This window comes from Anguilla anguilla, chromosome 6 (genome assembly GCF_013347855.1).
Source record: "Anguilla anguilla isolate fAngAng1 chromosome 6, fAngAng1.pri, whole genome shotgun sequence".
NCBI classification, from domain to species: Eukaryota; Metazoa; Chordata; class Actinopteri; order Anguilliformes; family Anguillidae; genus Anguilla; species Anguilla anguilla.
The window spans coordinates 58,824,198-58,846,988 of record NC_049206.1 but is presented as its reverse complement, the minus strand read 5'-3'; the positions used below and the strand labels follow the sequence as shown (position 1 = coordinate 58,846,988).

Below are 22,791 nucleotides of genomic sequence, written 5' to 3'. Positions count from 1 at the left end.
CTGTAGAGAGAGGATCTCCAAATGCTGCTGCTGCAGAGAGAGAGAGGGGGGGGGGGGGGAGAGAGAGAGAGGAGAGAGAGAGGGGGGAGGGAGGGAGGGAGAGAGAGAGCGAGCGAGAGAGAGAGAGAGGTGGGGGGAGAGAGAGAGCGTTTAGGGTCGAGACCATTAGCGTTGTTTAAGAACCTAGGACAGCTGCTGGCCGGTTTTAAAAAAAGCCCTTCTGCCAATGGGAAGAAGGTTTAAAAAAACATCACCTTTCAAGGGTGACGCCCCCATGTGGGTCTGTGGCACACACCTGGTTGGCCTTGTGTCTGTCTGTCTGTCTGTCTGTCTGTCTGAAGCTTTGCTGTACGCGGACAGAACGGACACTCCACTCCTCCCCTCTTCCTTTTCTCTCCGGTCCTCACAACGGGCAGTGAGGAGGAGCGGAAAACTCTCCGGGGTGTTTAAAAAAAACAAAACAAACAACAACAAACAAACAAAAAAAAACAGATGGAGCCAACGCACAAAGAAAAAAAATGGAAGCGCGCAGGTTTACGGAATGCCGCTCGAGCGACGTGCCCAGCTGGCGGTCCTCGATCGGGGGGAGAGGCCGTTCTAGCGGGAGGAACACGGGCCAAAGCGTTTCCAAAAGCAACAGCCCCTTCTGTTGCCATGACGAAGCTGGCCCGGTAAGGAGGGCAAAAAAAAAAAAAAAGAATAAATAAAAGAGAGACACGGACGAGTGCATGGGAGGAGAGCGCTCGCTCTAGCTGCAGGGGCTGGCCCCCGAGACAAATTAGGGATTCTGGAAGAAATGAGAGAGAAAAAGAAGTTTTAAAAGCGCAGAAGTGAAAATTAGCGTGTGAGATGTGTGTGGCATTAAGCCATACACAAGTCCCCTCTGCTAGTATGGAGGTTTGATTCTTCCTGCCATGACACTTTCGGTGCTGCGATCCCTTCTCTGTCTGCTTCCCTCTCTGCTTTTCCCTTGTGTGAATAAAGTTTTTTTAAATTATTTTTTTAAACGCGATAACGACAACGAGTGCCAGATGGAAATCACTAAGGAAACCACCGCAGAATAACACTTTTTGACATGATCAATGGCCGGGCAGAAGCATTTTCTCGTCTAATGACCGTCCATGGAAAAGTTTTCTGTTACTCAGTAGCGCAGCCGCAAAGGCCTGGACTTTTCTCTGTTCGGTGGATTCCTGCGCTTTGACAGTTTGGGGCAGATTCTCTCAGGGCTAATCTGATTCTCTCGGGGCGGAAGGGATCTGCCTTGCGGCCCCCTGCCGAGGAAAAGGCCGTCAGAAAATGCCTCGTTCTCCTCTCGCATGTCGACGAGGCGAAGGAGAAACAGCCCCGGAGTTCGGGAGTCCGGGGCAGATGTTTTTTCTGGACGGCAGCAGAGTGCTTCTCTCTCTCTCTCTCTCTCTCTGTCTCTCTCTCTCTCTCTCTCATGCATTTATTCTCTCTCCATCTCTGGCCTGCATCCTGTCTGTAGGGAGGAAGGGGAAAGAGACAGGGAGACAGAGAGAGAGAGAGAATAAATGCATGAGGAGATGAAGAGGAAAGAGACAGGGAGGGAGAGAGAGAGAGAATAAATGCATGAGGAGAGGAAGAGAGAGACAGAGAGTGATGGAGAGAGAGACGGATGAGTGCAAGATAGTCATGTCATAGCACATAACTATTAGATCACCACTGGTATACCTCAACGCTCGTGCGTGTACCACATACACAGGTCCAAACTCACGTGTGTACCAAGCGCAGATTCAAACCTCCACGTGCACCAAACACACAGATCCAAACTCACGTGTGCACCAAAGACAGATTCAAACTTCCACGTGCACCAAACACACAGATCCAAACTCACGTGTGCACCAAAGACAGATTCAAACTTCCACGTGCACCAAACACACAGATCCAAACTCACGTGTGCACCAAAGACAGATTAAAACGTCCATGTGCACCAAACACACGGATCCAAACAAACAAGCACGTTTTTTCCATCCCCCGACAATTGTTACTACTACTTAAAAAAAAATTCTTGAAATTTGGACGCTGGAAAGCCAGACTGTCTCCCTCCAGGATGCACACTGCTTTGTTAATGCAGTTTCCCCCTAAATCCCCCCTGCTATTTATCAAACTGCAAGCTGCAGAGAACTTAAACCACAGCCTTAAACTCTACGCATGTTTGTCTGAGTCTATTCTCTGCCCAAACGCCCTTTCGTCCCGCTGATGTTTTCCTTTCTTCCACAAAGCAGCACAAGAGGCACTCGCAGTTATTATTGTATTTTTTCGTGCTGTTGCATTATTATTATTCATAATAATACATAACAAGGTTGGGAATAGGACCGGGCATTTGGCATGGCATTGATAAACACACACACACACACAGGGGGGACGAGAGCGAGAGAGAAAGAGAGAGAGAAAAACAAACACAGATAGAAAGAAAGGAGAAAGGGGGAAGAGAGAGACAGACTAAGAAACAGAAACAAAAACAGATTGAGAGAAAGAGGAAAGGGGGAAGAGAGGGAGAGGAAGAGAGAGACAGACAGGCAGCAGCAGTTTCAAGGCTGATGTTTTTTCCCTTTTGGCACGCCAGAGGTTAGAGCAGTGGCACACTGCTACTTTACTAGTGGGCTGGAGGAAAATGATATTTGGCACACCATGGAGTTTAAGAAGAGGCGAAAAAAAGCACTATGTGATTCGCTCTCATTGTATAGAGCAGGGGGAAAAATACCGTTGCATGTTTCTCTCAGAGCATCGCCTGAAACGCAACAGGTTTTGAAAATGACACGGAGAAGAGGAAGAAATCGCAGGTCGTCTAGGAAACAGACGATACAAGTTTCTCGGGCCTTGTTTCTTTGGAGAGACACTCGCTTCCCCACGGACAGGAGCGGACGCTGCCTGTGGATCCCTGCGTGGACCACAATTCCCCGGGAGCCAGCGTAAACGTCGATGCCAGTGACGGATCGACTTCCCGCGCAGACGGCGTCCCACAACCTCGTCGGGGAAGGAGCGGGTTATTTACGAGCCCGGGAACAACTTTCAGCGTCACTGGAGACTCGAGGCCGTCCGCACGAGCCGACCAACTGCCTCACCGGCGACACCCTCCAAACACAAGCTTTAGCCCCATTCACATGGCGAGGGACATAGCCAAGGAGGGGGGCAATCCCAAATACAGGAGAGAGGGTGGCTAGCTGGCATCTGGCAGGCATCCTTTAACGGGGGAAGATGAAAACTCTTTCTCTGTGTTTTTTTTTTTTTTTTTTTTTTAAACATTTCATTTATTTTTAAACCTGAACTCTTAGGTGCTCGTGAAACAGCAGCGATATGTCCTGGGGTGACTCAGGAGCATCCTAACTCCACCCAAGACTGCATTTCTCAGAAACGACATAAAAGAGTCGCACTCTTCCAGAGGGGCGGTGCGGAATCAAAGGAGTCCCGTGCATCTTTGAAGTCTCCGTGGCGACCCCGGAGCGGGGAGAGCGAGTGGGCCGGCACTGGCGAGGGGTTCGAGAGACCTATTTTCGCAGACTGAGTGATGAGGGCAGAGGGTCTCCCTTTTGACATTTCCAGGGGCTATTTTCAGCCCTCGATAAAGCAGTGCCTGCAATTTGTTTTTCTCTCCCCCCCCCCCCCCCCCTCCCTGAATAAATAAAAAGTCATGGCGCGTACAGAACTGAGAGCGTTGGACGTCCAATTAAAAGAAGGCATCTGGCGCAACATATTCCAGCCTTGTACGAGCACAAGCACAAGACATAATGAAGATATATGTGCCGGCAGTGGAGCATTGAGAATATCTAACAGACCAAGATAACAATTTTTTAAAATTTTTTAATTACTTGTATAGCATTATGGTCAACGATAAACCTAATACACAGCAACCTCTTTCCAGGTCTGGCAGCACATCAGACCTGGAAAGGGGGGGGGGGGGTCAGGGGAGCACACTGAGCCTGTTAGACTCCACTTGTCCAGTTTCAAAGAGCCCGATTTGGAATTTTGGAAGGACAACAGAGCCAATTTTTTTATAGTATAACAACAGCAATAGTAACAACCGTCATCATAAAAATGCAATATCACCTCTCTTTGGTTGGGGGGGGGGGGGGGGGCGGCACAGTGATGCAGCAGGGAAGGACTGTTGCCTCACAGCAAGAAGGGGTTCGAGTTCGGCCTGGGCCCTTCTGTTGACCTGTTCTCCCCGTGTTCAAACGGACCCCCTCCAGGTACCCCCTCCCCTCCCCTCCCCTCCACAGTCCAAAGACATGCAGCTTAGGTTAATTGGAGAGTTCAAATTGCCTCTAGGTATGAGTGTGTGAGTGAATGGTGTGTGTGCCCTACAATGAACTGGTGGACTGTCCAGGATGTATCCCTGCTTCTTGCCCAATGCATGCTGGGATCGGCTCCAGCACATCCCACAACCCCAGCGAGTAGAGATAATTGGATGGAAATTTGTTTGGTTGATTTTGAAAGAAGTCTTCTTTTTTTTTTAAGAAGCGCTATGATATCTCTTCACAGGGTCAAAGTCTGACCGCCACTCCTTTAGGACGGGTAATTTATCACCCCTGCGCAGAGACCTGGGAAACCCCACATGTCCACGGGCACTCTAAACACAAGGTTTACTGCAAGGTTTACTGATTCGCCATTGGATTTCCGTTTTATTTGAGAGGGGTATCGCACAGTGGGAAATGCGGTTATGGGGGGCGGTCAGCTGACAAAATGTTTGAGGTCACAGGTGCGCGCGCTTGAGCGGCACAGGTGCGGCACATCCGGTGAATTTGCAGAGAGGCACTTTCTGTGACACGCATAAACCGCTCGTAAACCACATAGGTTTTTATGTAGGTATATAATGTACATTTCCTTTAGAATGTAAAATCCTTACAGGATAAAAGACGAGTAAAATCTGTCCTGGCCTCCAAGAGTAGTTTGCAATAGATACTGCACTTCCTGTAAGCCTCTGTGCGTACAACCAGCTGGGCCAATGTGTTCAGTCCCTACAGGTTTTTTTGTATGTGTGCGAAAGAAACACTGGATAAAAGTGAATTATATTCCCTGCGATTCAAGTTCCATAACTGAGAGAAAAATAACGGTCGAAGATACTATTACTGTGGAGCGAGGCAAGAGTGGAAATCCACCGCGCTACAAACCACGACGTTACATGGCCACCACGTAGCCTACAGTGTGCAACTTCCAACTGTAAATCAACTCTTTCTTGATTTAAAAAAAAAAAAAAAAAAACACGATCCAGAGGGACTGGAAGTCGTATCGTAACGCAGCTACCAAGCATATAATGGCCCGCTAGCGACCTACTGTCGTAACAGCTGTCAGTCAGCCAGCCAGCATTTCGCAAAGCGCCAAAAGAGAATGCAAGTTAATAGGCGAACGGCTCCCTCCGCTAAGGGACTGCCGACATCGCGATTTGCAGACTTCTGGCGGACCAACAGTCGGCGATACTACGCGCTCGCTTGCAGGGAATTGATCAGTCACCAATTCTCCACTCAAGGCAATATTTTTAACAATATCCTATAAAATGGTCTCAGTCTTGTCCAGTTAAATTACTGGTTATAATGAGTTTAAGGATTATGCTTACACGTGAAGAGATTGCACCAATTTTGCAAGGACATTGTTTCATAAAATGTGAATATAAAAAAACAATACAAAACTTTGACTAGTACCCAGTAATACCACATACACACACTCAAGTGACCAGGGAAGGAAGTTGTACTGAAAAGTTTGCAAACGGCACCACCTAGTGGTAGTGCGCAGGAACAAAAATCTCCTCATTGCAGAATGCGAGAACAATAGCAATTTTAGCAAATATTTATAGAAAACACTTCAAAAAAATGAGCATATATCTCAAAATAACCACGGCCAGTGATGTCATCACCCTTTGTATCAGGGGAAGCGTTCTGAGAAAATTCTCAGTACTTCTCTGAACTTTTGTTTCAGACACAGACACACACACACACAGCGCGCTTTAAAAATCACAGCAGCAGAGGGAAATAAATCACTGTTCGTTGATCATTAATACAGAGAGTAAAAAATAAAAAATCAAATCCACATGGCTTGGATTTGAATTGTTTCAGTAATATACACCATTTCCATTTATCCTCCAAGGCCAGTAAATATAAATCATTATGCAGCTTAAGAAGCCAAGCTGCATTTTTTTTTTAGGAAACCAACAGGTTACATAAGCACAGCTTCAGATGAAGAGGGGGAAAGCACTTCAGCCCGCAGTCATACTCAAAGCTTTATGACATCGTGTCAATACGGAGTTTGTTTTTGATTATTTTAACTCATGGTATGTGCTACTCAAATGTGATGTCACAGTCAGGCCTCACTCAGCCAATAACAGGCGGCGTGCCATCGGTGACTTGCTGGTTGGAACCAAACGCTGCTCAACGTTCTTCCATAACCGTCTCCTTAAATCTATTTTAACATAAATGTGCAAACAATAGGTTGATTCGCTGCCATTTTGATCAGACACTTAACTTCATTTTCCAAAAACACTAGTTCCAGTGAAGGGGTTCACAATTTTTGCAATTAGGACCCCGGTTCCTTTAATTTCTCAGTCCACAATTAAAAGAATAACCGCTCTAAATTAATCATTTCCCATAAAGCACATGACAGAAAATAAAGTAATGCTTGATCTGACCGATTAAGGGTCCAGGGATATGAATATAGAACATCCTTCCTTATGGGATTTATAGCTATTTTAAAATAATGAGACCTTAAAAGGGCTTCTTTAACTCAACAAACTGTCCAAGAACAATTAGGATCTTTTTACAACTCAAAGGACGCAATTATGGTAGAGCTTAAAGACAGCATACACAGGGTAGTCCCCCAGGATCAAGCTTGTGCCACTACTGTTCCAGCATTCAGGCAGCCTCATCACACAAGCGCCCCCTAGCTGCTCAAGAGGAAACTACAGCCTATAAGCTACAGTCAGGGAGAGGTGTGCCACTTCTCCAGTCAGTAGTGATGAAGAGGAGGATAAAGCACAATCAGGGGATCATAAAAGGGAGGAAGCATGGACTGAACTCCCGCAAATAATTTTAATGAAGCACGGCAACAGACCTAAGCTCTCATCACTTGATGCCGCTGAAGCGATGCATGATGGGAAATAAGGCTGCATACAATCTAAAGTCAGCAAATATTGGCTCTATGTTCGCAGGCACCACATCAGTCCGAACAGCCACTGCGGGGCACGGCTGTCTGACTTCGAGCAGGCGGATAATGAGAGGTCGTTTGCAGGAAGAGGAGTTCGCTCATTTTCCACACCTCCCGTTCCACAGGGCCAGTCTCATTTCTTGGCGGCCTGAAGCCGCTCGGACACGTTCTCCCAGTTCACCACGTTCCAGATCGCCTTCACGTAGTCCGGCCGGACGTTCTTGTACTGGAGGTAGTAGGCGTGCTCCCACACGTCAATCCCAAGAAGGGGAATAAGACCTGGGGGGAAAAAAAACAGAGGTTGCAAGTTCAATTCCCAGCTGTGTAACTGTTATCGTACCCTTGACCCCGAATTGCTTCAGTAAATGCCCAGCTGTGTAAATGGATGGTAAGTAGTGAGTGTGGGGCACAGCAGGGTGGCCGTATAAAAGTCCCCCTGTGGGGCTGCGGGTTCCATTCCCTGCAATGCCACTCTCTGCACCCTGATCCCATCTCTGTCTTTCACCCTCGCTGCTTTCTCCCTGTCTGAACCAACTTTAAAAAATACTAAAGGACCTCTCTGCCGTCCTTTTAACTGTAAGCAGTGGAGTTCTAGAACACTGACTTTGAATTTTCAAAAAGCATTCAAAAAAAAAAAAAAAAAACCAACTCTTCAAAGGGTTAAATGAGCCAACATAACCAAACACATTGGCCCCTGTCCCAGTTCTGTGTTATCTGTGAAGCGAGGTAACAACATGGCAAATGAGGACTTCAAATGCACCCTTGTGGGTTTGGGTATGCTCACAGATGCACACCATGTGCACTGCGGAGTTTAAGAGGACGCTACAAGCAATACTAAGAGAATGGTACATTATATGACATCAGAACTGTAAATCATGTCACTGATACAAAGTAATAGTGGGGAATAGAGGGGCGTAAAAAAAAAAGATCACATGCATGTGTTATGGTACTTCTGCATGAGCCGGTATGTTATTCTGAAAAAAACAGAGAGACACACGCATGCGCACACACACACGAGCACGCACACACACGCATGCACGCGCGCACACACACACACACACACACGCACCTGTGGTTCCCTGGAGGGGATCTTGGTTGGCGCACGCCGCGATCCGTAGCCTTCCGCTCTCCTTCTCGAACCCCAGCCAGCCCCAGCCTGAGCCCTGCACGGCAACGGTTGCCGCGGACATCTTCTCCTTCATCTTCTGGAAGGATCCGAAGTCACGTTCGATAGCCTCCAGCAGCTCCCCTGCAGAATGGAAACAGTCGGCACAAGCATTAAGCGAGAGGGCGGAATGAGTCAAAGCACGTAAGACAGCAGGGCCACGCACAGCTTGAATCAACATCTATCTTTCAGCTCTCATTTCACGCACCTTACCCACTGGACTAGCCAAGGGGGAGATTACGTCACTTTTTAATTGTACTACATTAGCCTTTGAACTGGAGATTGCAGGGAAATAATTACACATGTCCAAGGTCCGACAACTGAAAGAGCCTCACATCTGGGATTTGAACTCGTAACCTCCTGGGTAAAAATCCCGTGCAGACTCACACTGCTGTAATCCATCAATGATCTTCAACATCTGTTCTTTTTTGCAATAAAAAAGTGAAATAAAAACCAGGCAATCAAGATAGCATCTTCATGACCAGTCCAAAAATTATTATTTTTTTTTCTTCTCCCCTTCTGAAGAAAATCCAGTTGATGTTAAATGCACTAAAACTGGTCAGGGGTGGGGGGGTGGTGGTGGAGGGTTTAAAAATTCTTTCCATGCCTCCCCCCCCCTTGGCTCACCTTGAGGTTCCCCACCGCCGTTCGGAGAGAGGTTGGTCCAGAAAATGGTGTGATTGATGTGACCACCGCCGTTAAACCTCAGTGCAGGCTGGAGGGCGACCTGTGTAGTCACATCACCTGAAACACATTCAAGCACATCAGAGCCACATCACCCCCAGCCCCCCGAGAGAGACGTCACCCAGCGCGTCTTCCAGCACCTCTAAGCTCCGTCTTTCAGCCAAGGACAAGGGGGAGAAAAACACCGTCAGCCAGGTATCAAAAGCAGGGCAATTTCAGGCAATTAAGGAACCAACGCAGATTTAAGCAACACATGGACCGTTCAACCTAGAAAATACCAAAGATACTTCTCTGACTCCCAGGAATACTTTTTCCTAAAACACTCCTCATCCCAAATATACTGACAACATTTAATTAAAATAAATCACTTCAAGCCCTGCAGTAACATCAAATCACACATCACTACCGTTATCCCCTTATCTGCCCGTGTGTGCCTCATTATTTTTGTACAACTGTATTATCCAACTTTACAATGTAAATGAAGATACAGTACCAGTGAGCAAAATCTGGAATCTAGGCATCTAGAGGGGAGGAAATCTAGGTTGAGAGATATTTTTACAAATGGACTACGTTAACACCAATGTAGCTCAGGTTTTACCCAGATGTAGCCTGGCAAAAATCCTAGACAGCTAGAAAACTTTCACTTCTCAGCCAAAAGTAGCCAGGTTTTCATCTGAATGCCTAGATGGAAGAATATTATATTCTTCCAAGTGAATATCCAGAATTACACTTTCACACTTAAACAGCTGGCTATTTTAATAAAGCAATTCAGCTGGGGTATCTTGCTGGAGTGTACAATGGCAATGCCCACTGGGAAATTAATCAGAAACTTTTGAGTTACAAGCCCAGTTCCCTAACCATTACAGCATACCACTGTGTAATATGAACACTGCAGACAGGTGCAACGCTAGGTGTATTATGGATAGGTTTAGTCCAAGGCCATGGCCTTGGATCACTTCCACCCCATTACTGTATTTAGCCCACACACTGGTTCAAGGGCAGGTAGGATGATCCCCGATCGTTTGTTGAGGGGGGAAGAGAACGAAAAAAAACAAAAAAACAGCTGCAGCTCGGATGAACAGAACTTTTCAATTGTACCTCTGGTCAGTGCTTCCTGGTACTTCTCCTCGGTGACGTTGAGGTTGTTGACATAGGTGGCGTGATGCTTGCTGTGGTGAAGCTGCATGATCGCCGCATTGATGTGCGGCTCCAGCGCCCCATAGTCATAGGTGAGATCGGGGAGCGTATGCTTCTGCCTGGACGCCAGGCAGCTCAGGGAAGCGGCGCATCTACGGCACAACATCATGTCGTATTATTTCTGTCACTTAAAGAAATTATATTGCAGAGGACAGCACTGACTTCAATGTGCGTATTCAAACAGATCATACACGTGTAATTGTCGGTAAAACCTCACTGTAATGAAATACCCATTATTTTATCGTAGACGGCACCATGTCTGCTGGCTATAGCCTTTTGCCAATTTATAGAAATGTACTTTATTACACTGCCTTGCTAGACTACACGAGTCAAAGACAAATGCTTTTATCTTGACTAAAGCAACCTACACTACAGCAACAGTCGTAGCAATACGACTTCTTACCAGCTACGTTAGCATGTTGACAAAGTGTACCTTGCTATATGACCAGCCTGGTGCCTTGTTAATTATTTGCCAGGGGTGAATAGCTACGGCTACGTTTATGCAGTACTACACACTGATGCAGGTAGGATATACATAGTGCACACCTACTACGTCTGTTGTTTTTTTAGTCATTTCATTCGGGCTGAATTCATAGCCATCCATCATAGTTACCTTACCAGAAAGCTTTAGTATATGTTAATTTAAATAGTGTACCAGTTGCTGATATGGCGGAGGAGCAGATTAATTAGCCTTTAGTTTAGGAACAGACATTCCTGCTGCGTAGGTCATTAGCTAGGAAGCATTCCCGTGCTGCTTGCTTGACTGTAGCTGAGCAAACGAGCGATTTAACAACATGACTAATGCCTCGGCGTATGCACCAACTTGGCACAATCGCAACATAGCTAGCGCTGTTTTAAAGTGCTTAATTTTACAAGTGTTGAACATAATTGCGGCAGTGCATATCTTAGACTTGACCGCGCAATTTATTTTACCTGCGAATATAACCGGCTTTGCAGAGCATAGTGGATCTACGCAGTCCCAGGCAGTGCTTTCTTTACAGCCTGCGGTTTGCTGGAAGTTTTAACCTCACGGCACACGCTGCCCTTGAAATTTAAGCATAAACGGTACGTGCTAGAGAGGAAAGTACCATTATGTGTACCATTGACGGATGAACAGAGACGTACAAATCGACAAGTAATGGTACGGCCTTTAAAAGCACAGTTATTCTTAAAATCGCGCTTCATTTCTGAAGTCAACGTGAATTATTTAAACAGAAATTGACAGACATTTTTAACGGTGCTCCCTTTCTGAAAATGGTTTTTCCCTCTCCATTTTGTTGCACACTGCACAGGAAAGACATGACAACAGCTGTCGTATTTTGCTGAAAATAAATCTGAACGTAGTGTAACAATATTGTTACATAACACGAAACGCATCTGTCTAAATTACCCATTAAATGTATTTGTATGAACCAAGTTTATGCACTGCAGTGGGTGGCTCGTTGACACGGTTTGATATTTAATGCAATACTTAGTATTTAACATACTCATATTAGCTAAGGTTAAAACGTTAGCTTTCCAAAGTGTGTTTAGCTAGCTAAATAATAGTAGCTGGTTATTGATGATTCATTAAACATTACCTAAATATCCCAAATGTAATATGAGCTTTAGTTTAATGATTAAAATAAAATTTTAAAAATATTTTGGAGTTATTAGTGTATTATTGGCTGAGTATAAAGATAGTCACCTAGCAGCAGTAACTTGCATGCCATAGGTGAGCTTTATCTGTGAAGTGCGCTGTACGGGAAATAATGTAGTTAGCTGGGTTGTCTACCAAGATTTATTTTATATGTTGTGTATTTGACATTGGCTAATGTAGTCACATCACCTCATTATATATATTTACCATTTTATTCTGTGAGAATTCAATGTGTGCAACAGAACTTGTTTTTGACTCCCACATACCCAGTACTGATGCTTGTCCCTCCCACTTTAGCTGCGATGCTTTACGGCACAATCTTACCCTCGCTGATGATGGCGGCGACGATGAATTCGTACGAATAACAGGTTAAAAGCAAGGGATTATTAGGATAAAACATACACGTAAGAGACGCGATTATTCCTTGGTTAGACATTGCACCGTGTAAAGTCGTTAGATTTTAAAATCTAAGCAAGGAAGGGTCTGGTAAGTATTTTTAGTGTCTGTGCATTTAGTCATCGGTAGGAAGGAAAGTGTTTCTTGTTGGGCTGGGAGAGTCTCCTCTTTCTCCGCCATTTTGTGACAAGAAACTGCTAATACCAAAAAACCGGCAGGTTTCAAGATATCCGGACTAAAGTTGTTTTACTCGTGTTGCACGCGTGTGTAGGTACCCACTATTTCTGCAATCTAGAGAGAGATACATCGCATTGCCGTTTTTTTGTTTCTCCCAAGCTGTTAGCCGACTGGCGAGGTGAGCGAGTAGCTAGCGCCAGTTCATGGTACGGAAACGGCGCGATTCCTATGTCCTATCGAAGCTAAGGGAGGACATCTAGTAGCGCACAGCAACGCGACATTTCATCTGGTTGCTTAAAATAATAATAATAATAATAATAAATGTAGAAATATAGCTTGCTAACTGGACGTGTTGCCAATCCGAGGTTAGATAATTGCACGTATCCTTGCCGAAAATCCCTGATATGAGCTATGTTGCTAACCGCTGGGTGTGCGGCAATAGAAATAAGCAGAGGACTGTGCCGCATATTAAAACTAGATTGTGGTTGTCCAGCAAGCAAATGGGGAGATTTTTTGTAAATTTGTGTGTCCGTCGTTATTCTCTGATACCTTTGTAGTACTGTGATTTAAACCCGAAATTGACGTTGGTCATGACGATTTTGCTAACGGCTAACAGGCTAGGCTCGAACCAGAAATCTGCACCGGGAAATGGCCTAACCACAACGGACCATACAGCCACAATGGACCGATTAATAATGGCTCGTTACCACTCAGGATCTTAAGTCACGTACTATGGCAAGCCATGGACACGTGATTTGCTTGCTGTTTGGTAAATCTTTAGTCATGTTTACCAACTCGCCAGCAGAAAAGTATGCAAGTGCTTGGTTTGAGTTGCTAGCTTGCCATCAACAAGAATAATGACCACGTGTACGCGCCGTGATATATATCCATCCCAGACCGTTGAAACACATCAGCGGGCACAGTTAGTCAGCGACTTTCTTAGCTAGGCAGAGGGGAAACTATCTTGCAGATTTGTTTGTCAGTGATAATACGTTTCATTTAGTTCTTCACCCTGCAAATATTTGGCTTAAATGGGAAATGAATGTAAGCTCATTGTTTCTTCCTCTGCTTTTCCAGAGTTCAGAATGACTAACGAAGAGCCTCTCCCTAAAAGGGTAAGTTGATGCATATTTCAGGTTTTAAAATAAGTGTATGTAAACCGTTGTGTTAATAAAGTAGATTGCTTTTACTCATTGTTGACATTCGTGATTTGACCTAGGTTCGCCTTAGTGAATCTGATCTGAAGACCCTGACCAGAGAAGAACTGTGCGTTAGGTGAGTAGACACACAAACTGTTCAGTGTGAGAGTGAAAGTCTTTTTAGCCTGAGGTGGTGTTCCATTAATGCTCACCGTCTTTCTTTACCTTTAGGTGGAAGCAGCACGAAGCATATGTCCAGGTTCTGGAGACAAAATATGCTGATTTAAATAGTAAGTCTTATACTGTGTGAAGCCCAGACTGTACTGCCTTGTAGTAGCTATAGGCAATGTAATGCCACTTATTTGCTAGCAGCTAGCCAAGTCCTAGTTGGTAGTGCCTTAAGTAGAAGTGGGATTACAAATTATAAATTGATACTGTGAAATTTCTCAGTGTGTTGACTTTTGTAGTATCTGGCATTGGGCTAGTAGTGTAATCTACTTGCATTGTGCATTTCAATTTTGTAAGCAGTTGATTTGCACTGTGAATTGCACTGGTACTGGGACAGTTTTCTGCACCATAAATAGCATGTTTTTACTTCTGCACTATAAGAAAAACATACTTTTGTCGAGAAGAAAAGGTTCATGTCATGCACAGATCATGTTTGAAAAGAGACCCAGAATTTACTTTGACTACTGGGAGACCATTTGACAGCCTGCGAGTTATTGTTATATAAAAAAAAATCGTGGTTGACATAAATTAAAAATGAAAAGGGGTTATTTGGAGTTCTTGTTCACATCCCTTATAGTATCTGGACAACCATGGTTGCCCTTAATGCTTCTGTTTATGTTTTGTAAGTAATTCAGAATGTCAACCTCAATTAAGCATCCCAAGCATTGAAGCAGTTTCCATCAAAGCTATTTTGACAGTTTTATAACTGAGCTTTTTAAAACGATTTCTTGCACATATTTGGAATAATTTCTTTCTGCGTTATTTAGAATAAATATAAACTTATAAACATAAACTTAACTTAGATTTTTTTTCAAATTGTTTTTTGCTGCTGCTGGTGCAGCGAACGATGTGACCGGCCTGAAGGAGTCGGAGGAGAAGCTGAAGCAGCAGCAGCAGGAGTCCGCGCGGCGCGAGAACATCCTGGTCATGCGGCTTGCCACCAAGGAACAGGAAATGCAAGAATGCACCGTAAGTATCGCGCACGAGAGTTCTGGCGGGAGTTTGGGATCGGCCCGGCAATTCGCTCTGCAACAAAAACAATCGCCGCCGCGCCACCACCTGAAAGGAGAGCGGGCGAGAACAACTTCTCCGTTGCGCCTCGTGTTGAAGGATGTACGCTTAGGGACGTGCTGTTGCGATTGGATTTGGTAGGATGGAACGTCTTCCTTTGACTGGAATCATAATTTCCGATTTTATTCTTGGGACTTTCTAGTTTCTCAGTTCGCAATGGCCATGTCTGAAAAGGAACTTTGGGTTTCGGATTTCTTGTTCTACACTGTATAAAGGATTCATTTACATGTCTTGAATGCACAGTTTGGTTCCAACAGCTGTCTGGGACTCCGAATGTAAGTGAGCAATCATTCCAACAAAATGCACCAGCTGCAGTTCCTGGCTGCCTCTTCCTTTTTTTTTAAACTAAGCAATTTTTACATTTCCATTTTAGATTTACTATGAAAATTCTTTACAGCTCTTTATTGAGAATGACAATAGCATCCTTAAGGTATTACCATAAAGGGTTTAAATGGTAAGATCACAATTATGTGATAAGAATGTTCTTAACTGAACATTCTAATGCTGATGTAACAATCACTACTGGTAACTGAAAGCAATGGAGTTCTAGAACACCAGCTTAGAATTTTGAAGAAAAAAAAAACAAAGCCTTAAAGTGGTAATAATAATGGTGTACTGTTGTTGGTTATGGGTGGGAAGGAGAGAGCAGTCACTCTCCCATGTACAGAAACACCTGTGGAATAATCTAGATCGCACGTGAACCCCACGCTGGACTCGAATGTTAAACACAGTTCGAGCCGCCAGTATGATATGTGCTGATATTTATACATGGGGTGCAGAAGCCTTTTCATATTATTGCACAAATGTAAACTACAACCAGGTTTTTCCGCGTTCGTGGAAGTATTTGACCCCACATGTCAAACAACGAGCGCAGGGAAAAATGGAACCAATTATATTCTTTACACAAAGCATTTCAGCTTGGTTACTTTACTCTTAAACAAAGAGCATTAGTCCAGAACATGTAACCATACACTGTAGGCTAGATTTAGAGTTTTGTTTCTCATTTATTTTTCTTAAAGGCAGCGTATTCTCAGAAGAACATGTTTCTGTTCTCTTTCTGGTCCACGGGTGCTGCAAAATCTTTTTAAAAAAAATATATTATGTTTTGTCGCTTTCACTCCCAGTGACAAAAAGAAAATGAAATCTGACACAGCCGACGTCTTCGCTTGAATTCCCAGCGATGGCGGTGGCGGCGGCTCAACCGCTTCGCCTCTCCGGCGCATGTCTGTGCCGTCGTCGCGGCACTCGGCCACAGGGGGGCGATACTTTTTGGGGCCGCTGGCCGTGTTCGCACGGTGTGTTTTGACTGAGTCTGCATGTGTGGTGTTTTTTTTTATTTTTAATGCTGATGCCCTGGGTATGTATATACAAATGCAGAAATGTTGAGGGTATGTAACTGGGCCTATAGGACTTGGAAAGTAATTTATTTAGTAAATAATAAAGAATAAAAAAACTGATTTTCGCTCTCCTATCCAAACTTCTGTGCAGGATGGGTTGAGTATTAAGAGGAACGGCAATGCCGATTAGGGCGTGGCCTGGGAAAGGGGAGGTTGCTGATTGGTAGGCCAGTGGATTAGGCCTGGAATACATAGCTCTGCCCCCAGAGTAAAGGAGGGCAGATAAGGACAGAGGGACTTCCTGTTCAAGGTTAAAGATTTGAAAGTAAACGGCCGTTCGACTGAATCCAGACGGTTGCATTCAGCAACAGTGTCGTCTGTTTTTCCTGATAAAATGTGGTCGGAAACAATAATATAATCCAAACCCTGCTCATTATTTAAATGACATTGCTAAGACTTTGTCTCAAGTTGTATTCATACATAATGTGGGGGTCCATGAAAATTCTCCCCAATGATTTCCAAAGATGGGTCAATGTGGGAGTGTCGTATTTGCCTAGAAAGCTTGTTTCCTTCTGTGATCCACACAATGTCCTTCACTAGTTAGAACATGGTAGAAACAAAAAAGGGAATTGTAATTAGTTTCTTTCTGCAAATTTTCTTTTTTTTTTAAGAAGTCCTTTTGGTGACACTGGTGTCTTTGCGTTGCAGACTCAGATCCAGTACCTCAAGCAAGTCCAACAGCCCAGCGCAGCCCAGCTGAGATCTTCCATGGTGGATCCGGCCATCAACTTGTTTTTCCTTAAAATGAAGAGCGAACTGGAACAGACTAAAGACAAACTGGAGCAGGCCCAAAATGAACTGAGTGCCTGGAAGTTTACTCCTGATAGGTAAACGACTCAAAAAAAAAAAAAAAAAAAAACGAAACAAAAAAAAATACTCCCCAGTCAAGACTTTTCCTGACACCCCTCCCCACTGCAAGGTGGCAGAAATGTTCTGATCGCAACGAGACTCAGACTTTAACAGGGAAACCAAACAGGAAAAAAAACGAGCCCAGACATTTTGTACTGACCTGCTTGTCATAACCCATAACGTAACCTTTTTGTCAGGTGAAGCTTCTATTTTCAGCTGCCCCCCCCCCCCCCCTCCTCTTCCCCACCCCCCCTCCCCTCCTTCCTACTCATCCCCTCAATTCAGAGACCTGCAGGATTTGGGACTGTTGCGAAGAGGCAGTCGCACCCGACTTCAAAAGCCGTGCTGTCCCGTACCCCCCCCCCAGTAGAACTTTGCTGTACTTTGTGGTGTTATGGAGAGGGGGGAAGAAATTGAAGGAGGGGGTCAGTCTGGAGTCTGTGGCATTTGGGTGTCTGCACACTTGCGTAAAAAGGTGGAAAGAACTCTAGCTAACGAACACTCAATTGAACATTTAAAACGTACCCCTGTAAGACTTAACTGCTTAACTGTGGAATACCACCACCCCCCCCCCCCCCCCCCAGTCCAGGTCCCCAGGCCCCCCCCGCCCCCACAGCGCGCAGTCTAAGCTCAGCACCAGTGACTCTTAAGACATTGTGAACTCGTTATGGTAACAGTCTGGGCTTCCTCCGAGTTCTTTGTGAACTGAAACCCGGTGCCTAAAAGAAACTCCCAAAAAACACCCTAGGAAGTGACTATGATAGGAAGCCTAGGACGCGACCTGCTATTGGCTAAGAGAGCATGGTGTCTGCACACGGGTAGAGTTTTTCTTTTTGTTCATTTTTTTGTTGATGTTGCTGATTATTATTTCTTCTCTGTCTCTGTCTCTCTCTCTCTCTCTTTCTCTCTATCTCTCTCTCCAAAGCAGAGGTGCACTTACAGCAGTAAAAAAGAGGGATGCCTTTTTCTCTTCCAAAAAAAAAAAAATTCCTGTGAGAAACGAGCGTTTTTTTTGTTTGTGCGTGAGAGCGAAACGCTCGGCGTGCCGTCAGAATGGGCACCGCAGGACGGGCACACGCCTCCCGGTTACCGGGCAGCTCCGGGCATGGGCATTTTTAAAAAATGGACCCTGCTGTGCGTGCACCTCGCTTCTGTCAATGCTAATGTGTGAAAATCAAAGGTGATGTGGTGAGAGCAGGTGAATCTCATCATTTGTTGTCCTTTTGTTGGAAGGAGGGAGGAGGGGGGGTGTGGCGGGGGGAAGGGGGGCGGGGGGGGCATTATCGTGGGTGCTGTGTAATCAAAGCAAATGCTCTGCTTCAATGCACACAACCCTTTCTGAAACTTGGAATTCGATGCTCATGCATGGAGTAGAATGTTAAACGATAACTTCGTAAGTTCAGGTAGTTAATTATTGTTGTCATTCCGTTCTTTTCCTTTGACTCCAGCAAGCCATTTTATTGGTTTAAATTCTTGGGCTATTAATAGGCTGTCTTGGAGTTAGGGAGTTTAAACTTTTTGTTAATATTAATATGTTAAGAGGTTTTCGTCAAGGAATAGGACCACCGTACTTTTGCCATAATGGAGGTAAAAAATAAAAAATAAAAAAGTCCTTGAATGCTTTTAATTGTTTAGTGCATTCAACAAATTTGGTAAGTCCTGAAGGTAATCTTTGAGTGGGATGGGGTTTTTTAAAAAAAAAAAAAAAGAAAGAAAAAAAAATTGTAATGAAATGTTCGTTGTCCATCCATTGAAAAAACGAAACGGATTGAATTTACTTGCATGTGGTGTAAAAGCAGAATGCTAAGAGAAGCTGCTCTGTTTTTCTGTTGGACAGTGCTTGTGTGATGAGGTCATGCTGTCAGTTTTTTATGGGTTAGACTCATGAAGAGAGAGACAAGGTTAATGACATGCAGTGTGGTTAAATAAGGTGCATTATCTATTTGATAAGAGTAAAATGAATGTTTGTATATGATATTCTACAGCAAGTATAATTCACCTCTTAAAAAGTGAATTTTTTGACCCTTGAAATTGATCATTGTCAGGAGTCCACTTGAACATCTTATCTAAATGTTCTCAAAGGGGGCAGTACTGTATTGTGAAAATTAAGTTAATGTTTCCACTTTTTTAAAACTGATTAAATGGAGCAACAGATATTGGTGTTATACACTAGCACCTGTGCACAGTTAATATAAAGTTAGTATGAAGTGTAAGCATGTAATACTGTTACTGGATTTCTGATGGTTTTTTCAGCCTTTAAAAAAAAAATGCAACTTTTTGCTTGGTTTTATAGTAATTATATTGTAAATCTCTATAGCTTGTTTGTTAAAGAGATATTGTGAGCTTAGCGTCTAGCGCCAACTGTAAGACTGTCCGAAGAGATGCCTGTAAAGTCTTTGGCTTGTTTGTACGACACTGAACGGTAGTTTTCACCCTGCCTCAATACTGGCGAAAAGAACGATGTCACGTTTGATCTGCGCATACTAATTCCTCTGACTTAATGTTGCTAAGAAGGTAAACAGGAGTGTACAGTGTGTGGTTGTGGCAGTTAACTGCCACAGTTGAAAAAGACAAACCAGTTATGGCACACTCACAGTTTTTTGCTATATTCAGTTTTATGTAGGTTTGGTTCAATGTCGCTACGTTTGGTCCTGTTTTAATTTTGTATTGATACAGAACTCCAGTTAATAGGAGTTCATGTCATGTCACCTAAATGTCACGCTCCTGAAGTTATTTATGCTAGGTGGAGTTGTGCCAAGTTTGACAGCAGCGTAGGCAAAGCAAAGCGGCCTTTCTGCCAGTTTGAGTTTGATTTGGTTTCGTTTGTGAAGCTCGACGAGGTTTTTCTGAGCCCAGTCTCTTGGCAGCTCCCACCATCTCGTGAGTTGGAGTACGAGGCTCAATACACAAACCCTGTCTGTCTCGAGTTTCAAATAACCGTAAAGGAAGGTACAGTATGGTGTGTGTGTGTGTGCGCGCAGAACGTGGTGGATGGGAGACGTGGCACCAGGAGAGGTAACACCCGTTAGCCTTGCGTGGACGAGCCCCCCGCCCCCCCCCCCCCCCCCCCCCCCCCCCCCCCCAGCGTTTGTGTACAGGCTTGTTTTCTCTCTCCCTCTCTTTTGTTTGGACGTTTGTTTTCGGTGCGGCGTTCATTGTGTGATGTCAGGCTCCTCTCCCTTGCAGCCAGACGGGGAAGAAGCTGATGGCCAAGTGCCGCATGCTGATCCAGGAGAACCAGGAGCTGGGCCGGCAGCTGTCCCAGGGACGCATCGCCCAGCTGGAGGCCGAGCTCGCCCTGCAGAAGAAGTACAGCGAGGAGCTCAAGAGCAGCCAGGATGGTGAGAACCGTGCGTGTGTGTGTGTGTGTGTGTGTGTGTGTGGGCTCCAAACACAGGCTGCATTCATGTGCTTGTTTCCTCTTACCAACTCATTTTCCTACGTGCATTGAGCTTCGGATTATTTTACGATTGAAGAGCGTTTCCTGTTTAAGTGTCCCCATAATGAAACGTTTTTACTGTGGTCTGCTGTAAATGACTGGCTTTGGTGTTTACGGCTACTTAGTTGGTGAAGCCAGGGGAAATACAGGAGGCGTAGTCCCCACCCCTGATTTAAAGACATGAAAGTATTTCAAATTTGCGTTTGGCCCAGGTCTGTCTGTTATTCAAGAAGTGTATGAAAGCGCTCTTGTAGTGCATCGAGTTGATTGACATGTCTGTCTGCTTGTTTAAACCCCGCCCCCCCCCCCCCCCACACCTGTGCCCCGCCCCCAGAGCTGAACGACTTCATCATCCAGCTGGACGAGGAGGTGGAGGGAATGCAGAGCACCATCCTGGTGCTGCAGCAGCAGCTGAGGGAGAGCCGTCAGCAGCTGTCCCAGCAGGGCTCCGCCCCCCCCCAGGGCTCCACCCCCGGCGCCGGCTGCAGGACTTCCCCCTCCGAGGCGGGGGGGCCCGCCGAGGCGGCCGGTCGGGACGGCGGTCGGCTGGCCAACGGGCCCAGCAACGGCAACCCCGCCCAGAGGACGTACCGCGAGCCCAGCAGCGCCGACGAGGACTCCGCCCCCTCCCCCGGGGGTGGTGGCGGAGGCGTTGGCGGCGGCGGCGCTGGGGGGGGCGTGGGTGGCGGGGAGGTCAAACTGTCCAATCACGCGGAGGAGAGGGTGGGCAGGGGGGGCGGAGCCGGGGGCGGGGCGGTGGCCAACGCCGCCGCGGCCATCGCCGGCGGCTACACGAACCAGCTAAGCGCGGGCTATGAGAGCGTAGACTCCCCCACCGGTAGCGAGACCTCTCTCACACAGCACTCGAACGACACAGACTCCAACCACGACTCCCAGGAGGACAAAGCGGCCAGCGCCTGCAGCAGCAGTAGCGGCGGCGGCGGCGGCGGCAGCGGCGGGAAGGGTTCTAGAACTGCGGGTTCCCGCCACGCGCAGAATGGCCTGGACTCCGCCTCCGCGGTGGCCGCCGCCCACGGCTCCATTTTGTAAACTTTCTTTACACATTCAGCGTATTATTTTTTTTTTACACAAAAATGGGGGGGGGGGGAGGGGAAATTAAAAGAATAAAAAAAAATAATAATAAAACGCATAGTGTCATTAAATTCATTTGGCTAAGGATTCTGTCCAGAATTGACTTTTTTTTTTTGTTTGTTTTTTTGCTTGTGATACCTCTGCCACAGTTGACTTTTAAAAAAAATTATGTTGCTAGATACAAAAAATACAGTGAATTAATGTAGGTGTTTTTTTTTTTTTAACAACTTCACAAAGACATTTTTTGTTGCTCGAATGTCTTTCGTTTCAACATCTGGTTTTTCAACGCCCTTGTTTCCTGTTTTTGAATGCATACCACAAAGAAAACCACCATTTTGCATCTGGTGTAATACTGTAATGCTCAATAAAGTGATGACGTCGCAGGTTTTTTCTCTCCCCCCGCGTTTTTTTAAAAATAGCATCGCCACGTTCAGGATGTCCTTAGTTTATGGTGTTTAACGTGTAGTTTTGTTCCCATTCTAGGCAAAAAATCTGTTTGACTTGTGTGTAGTTTCCTCCACATTGTACACTGTTAAATTCATATTATTCTGACTTCAATCCTTTTCATGTACTGACCAAATATCAATAAAGAATTTTAATATGACCATCGTCTTATTTTTTTCCCCCATGGTTTTGGAGGAGCATGTGATCACGTGTCATGTAAATCTTTTGACTTTTACTGCTGGTGTCATGATGCATATTGTGCAGTTCAGTACTTGCCAATAATATTTCCAAAATGGATAGTATTTAATTGCAAAAAAGTAGAATGTTTTTGTTATCACCTCTGGAAGTGATATTGCTTAATGTTCTATAAACCCCTTATTTGTAATGGACTCCCCTTTTGGCTTCCTACACTGTTAAAATGTAATGGCACTTGTTGAATGTTTATGGTTTAGCCATAGCTTTTTATAGATACAGTATCTAGTACATTGGTGTTTTTGGGGCTTGGGAATAAAAAAACGGAGGTATATTGTCAGTACTGGTCTGAAGTCATTATTGTGTTTGGACAATTTTGGTTCAGATTTTAAATGGTGAAAAGTGGTAATCCATACAAATGAAGAACTGTTATGAAAATGTGATACGATAAACTACTAAAAAATTCCAGTGATTGAAGTGGGGTGTTTTAAAATGCTGTCGGAAAGGACATGGTATTGCTTGTAGCA

General features: G+C 45.0%; 2 protein-coding genes across 5 annotated transcripts; one reads left to right on the top strand and one right to left on the bottom strand.

Moving 5' to 3' along the window:
* Nucleotides 1-5,992: 5,992 nt before the first annotated feature.
* On the bottom strand, nt 5,993-11,292 carry sod2 (superoxide dismutase 2, mitochondrial). The gene is made up of 5 exons (XM_035421940.1): nt 11,135-11,292; nt 10,103-10,293; nt 8,948-9,064; nt 8,225-8,404; nt 5,993-7,434 (listed from the first exon to the last, which is right to left on the bottom strand). The coding sequence occupies exons 1-5, from the start codon at nt 11,161-11,163 to the stop codon at nt 7,289-7,291; spliced, it is 663 nt and encodes a 220-aa protein (XP_035277831.1). The 5' UTR covers nt 11,164-11,292; the 3' UTR covers nt 5,993-7,288.
* An 829-nt stretch (nt 11,293-12,121) lies between these two features.
* wtap (WT1 associated protein) lies at nt 12,122-22,233 on the top strand. 4 transcript variants are annotated; one of them, XM_035421938.1, is made up of 8 exons: nt 12,122-12,244; nt 13,491-13,528; nt 13,633-13,688; nt 13,784-13,842; nt 14,622-14,749; nt 16,897-17,075; nt 20,284-20,438; nt 20,871-22,233. In XM_035421938.1, exons 2-8 carry the CDS (start codon nt 13,499-13,501, stop codon nt 21,584-21,586), a joined length of 1,323 nt encoding a protein of 440 aa, XP_035277829.1. In that variant the 5' UTR covers nt 12,122-12,244; nt 13,491-13,498; the 3' UTR covers nt 21,587-22,233. The 4 variants fall into 4 exon arrangements, with proteins under 4 accessions (XP_035277829.1, XP_035277828.1, XP_035277827.1 ...); XM_035421937.1 differs by having other exon boundaries at nt 12,126-12,326; XM_035421936.1 differs by having other exon boundaries at nt 12,128-12,208.
* The last annotated feature ends 558 nt before the right edge of the window (nt 22,234-22,791 follow it).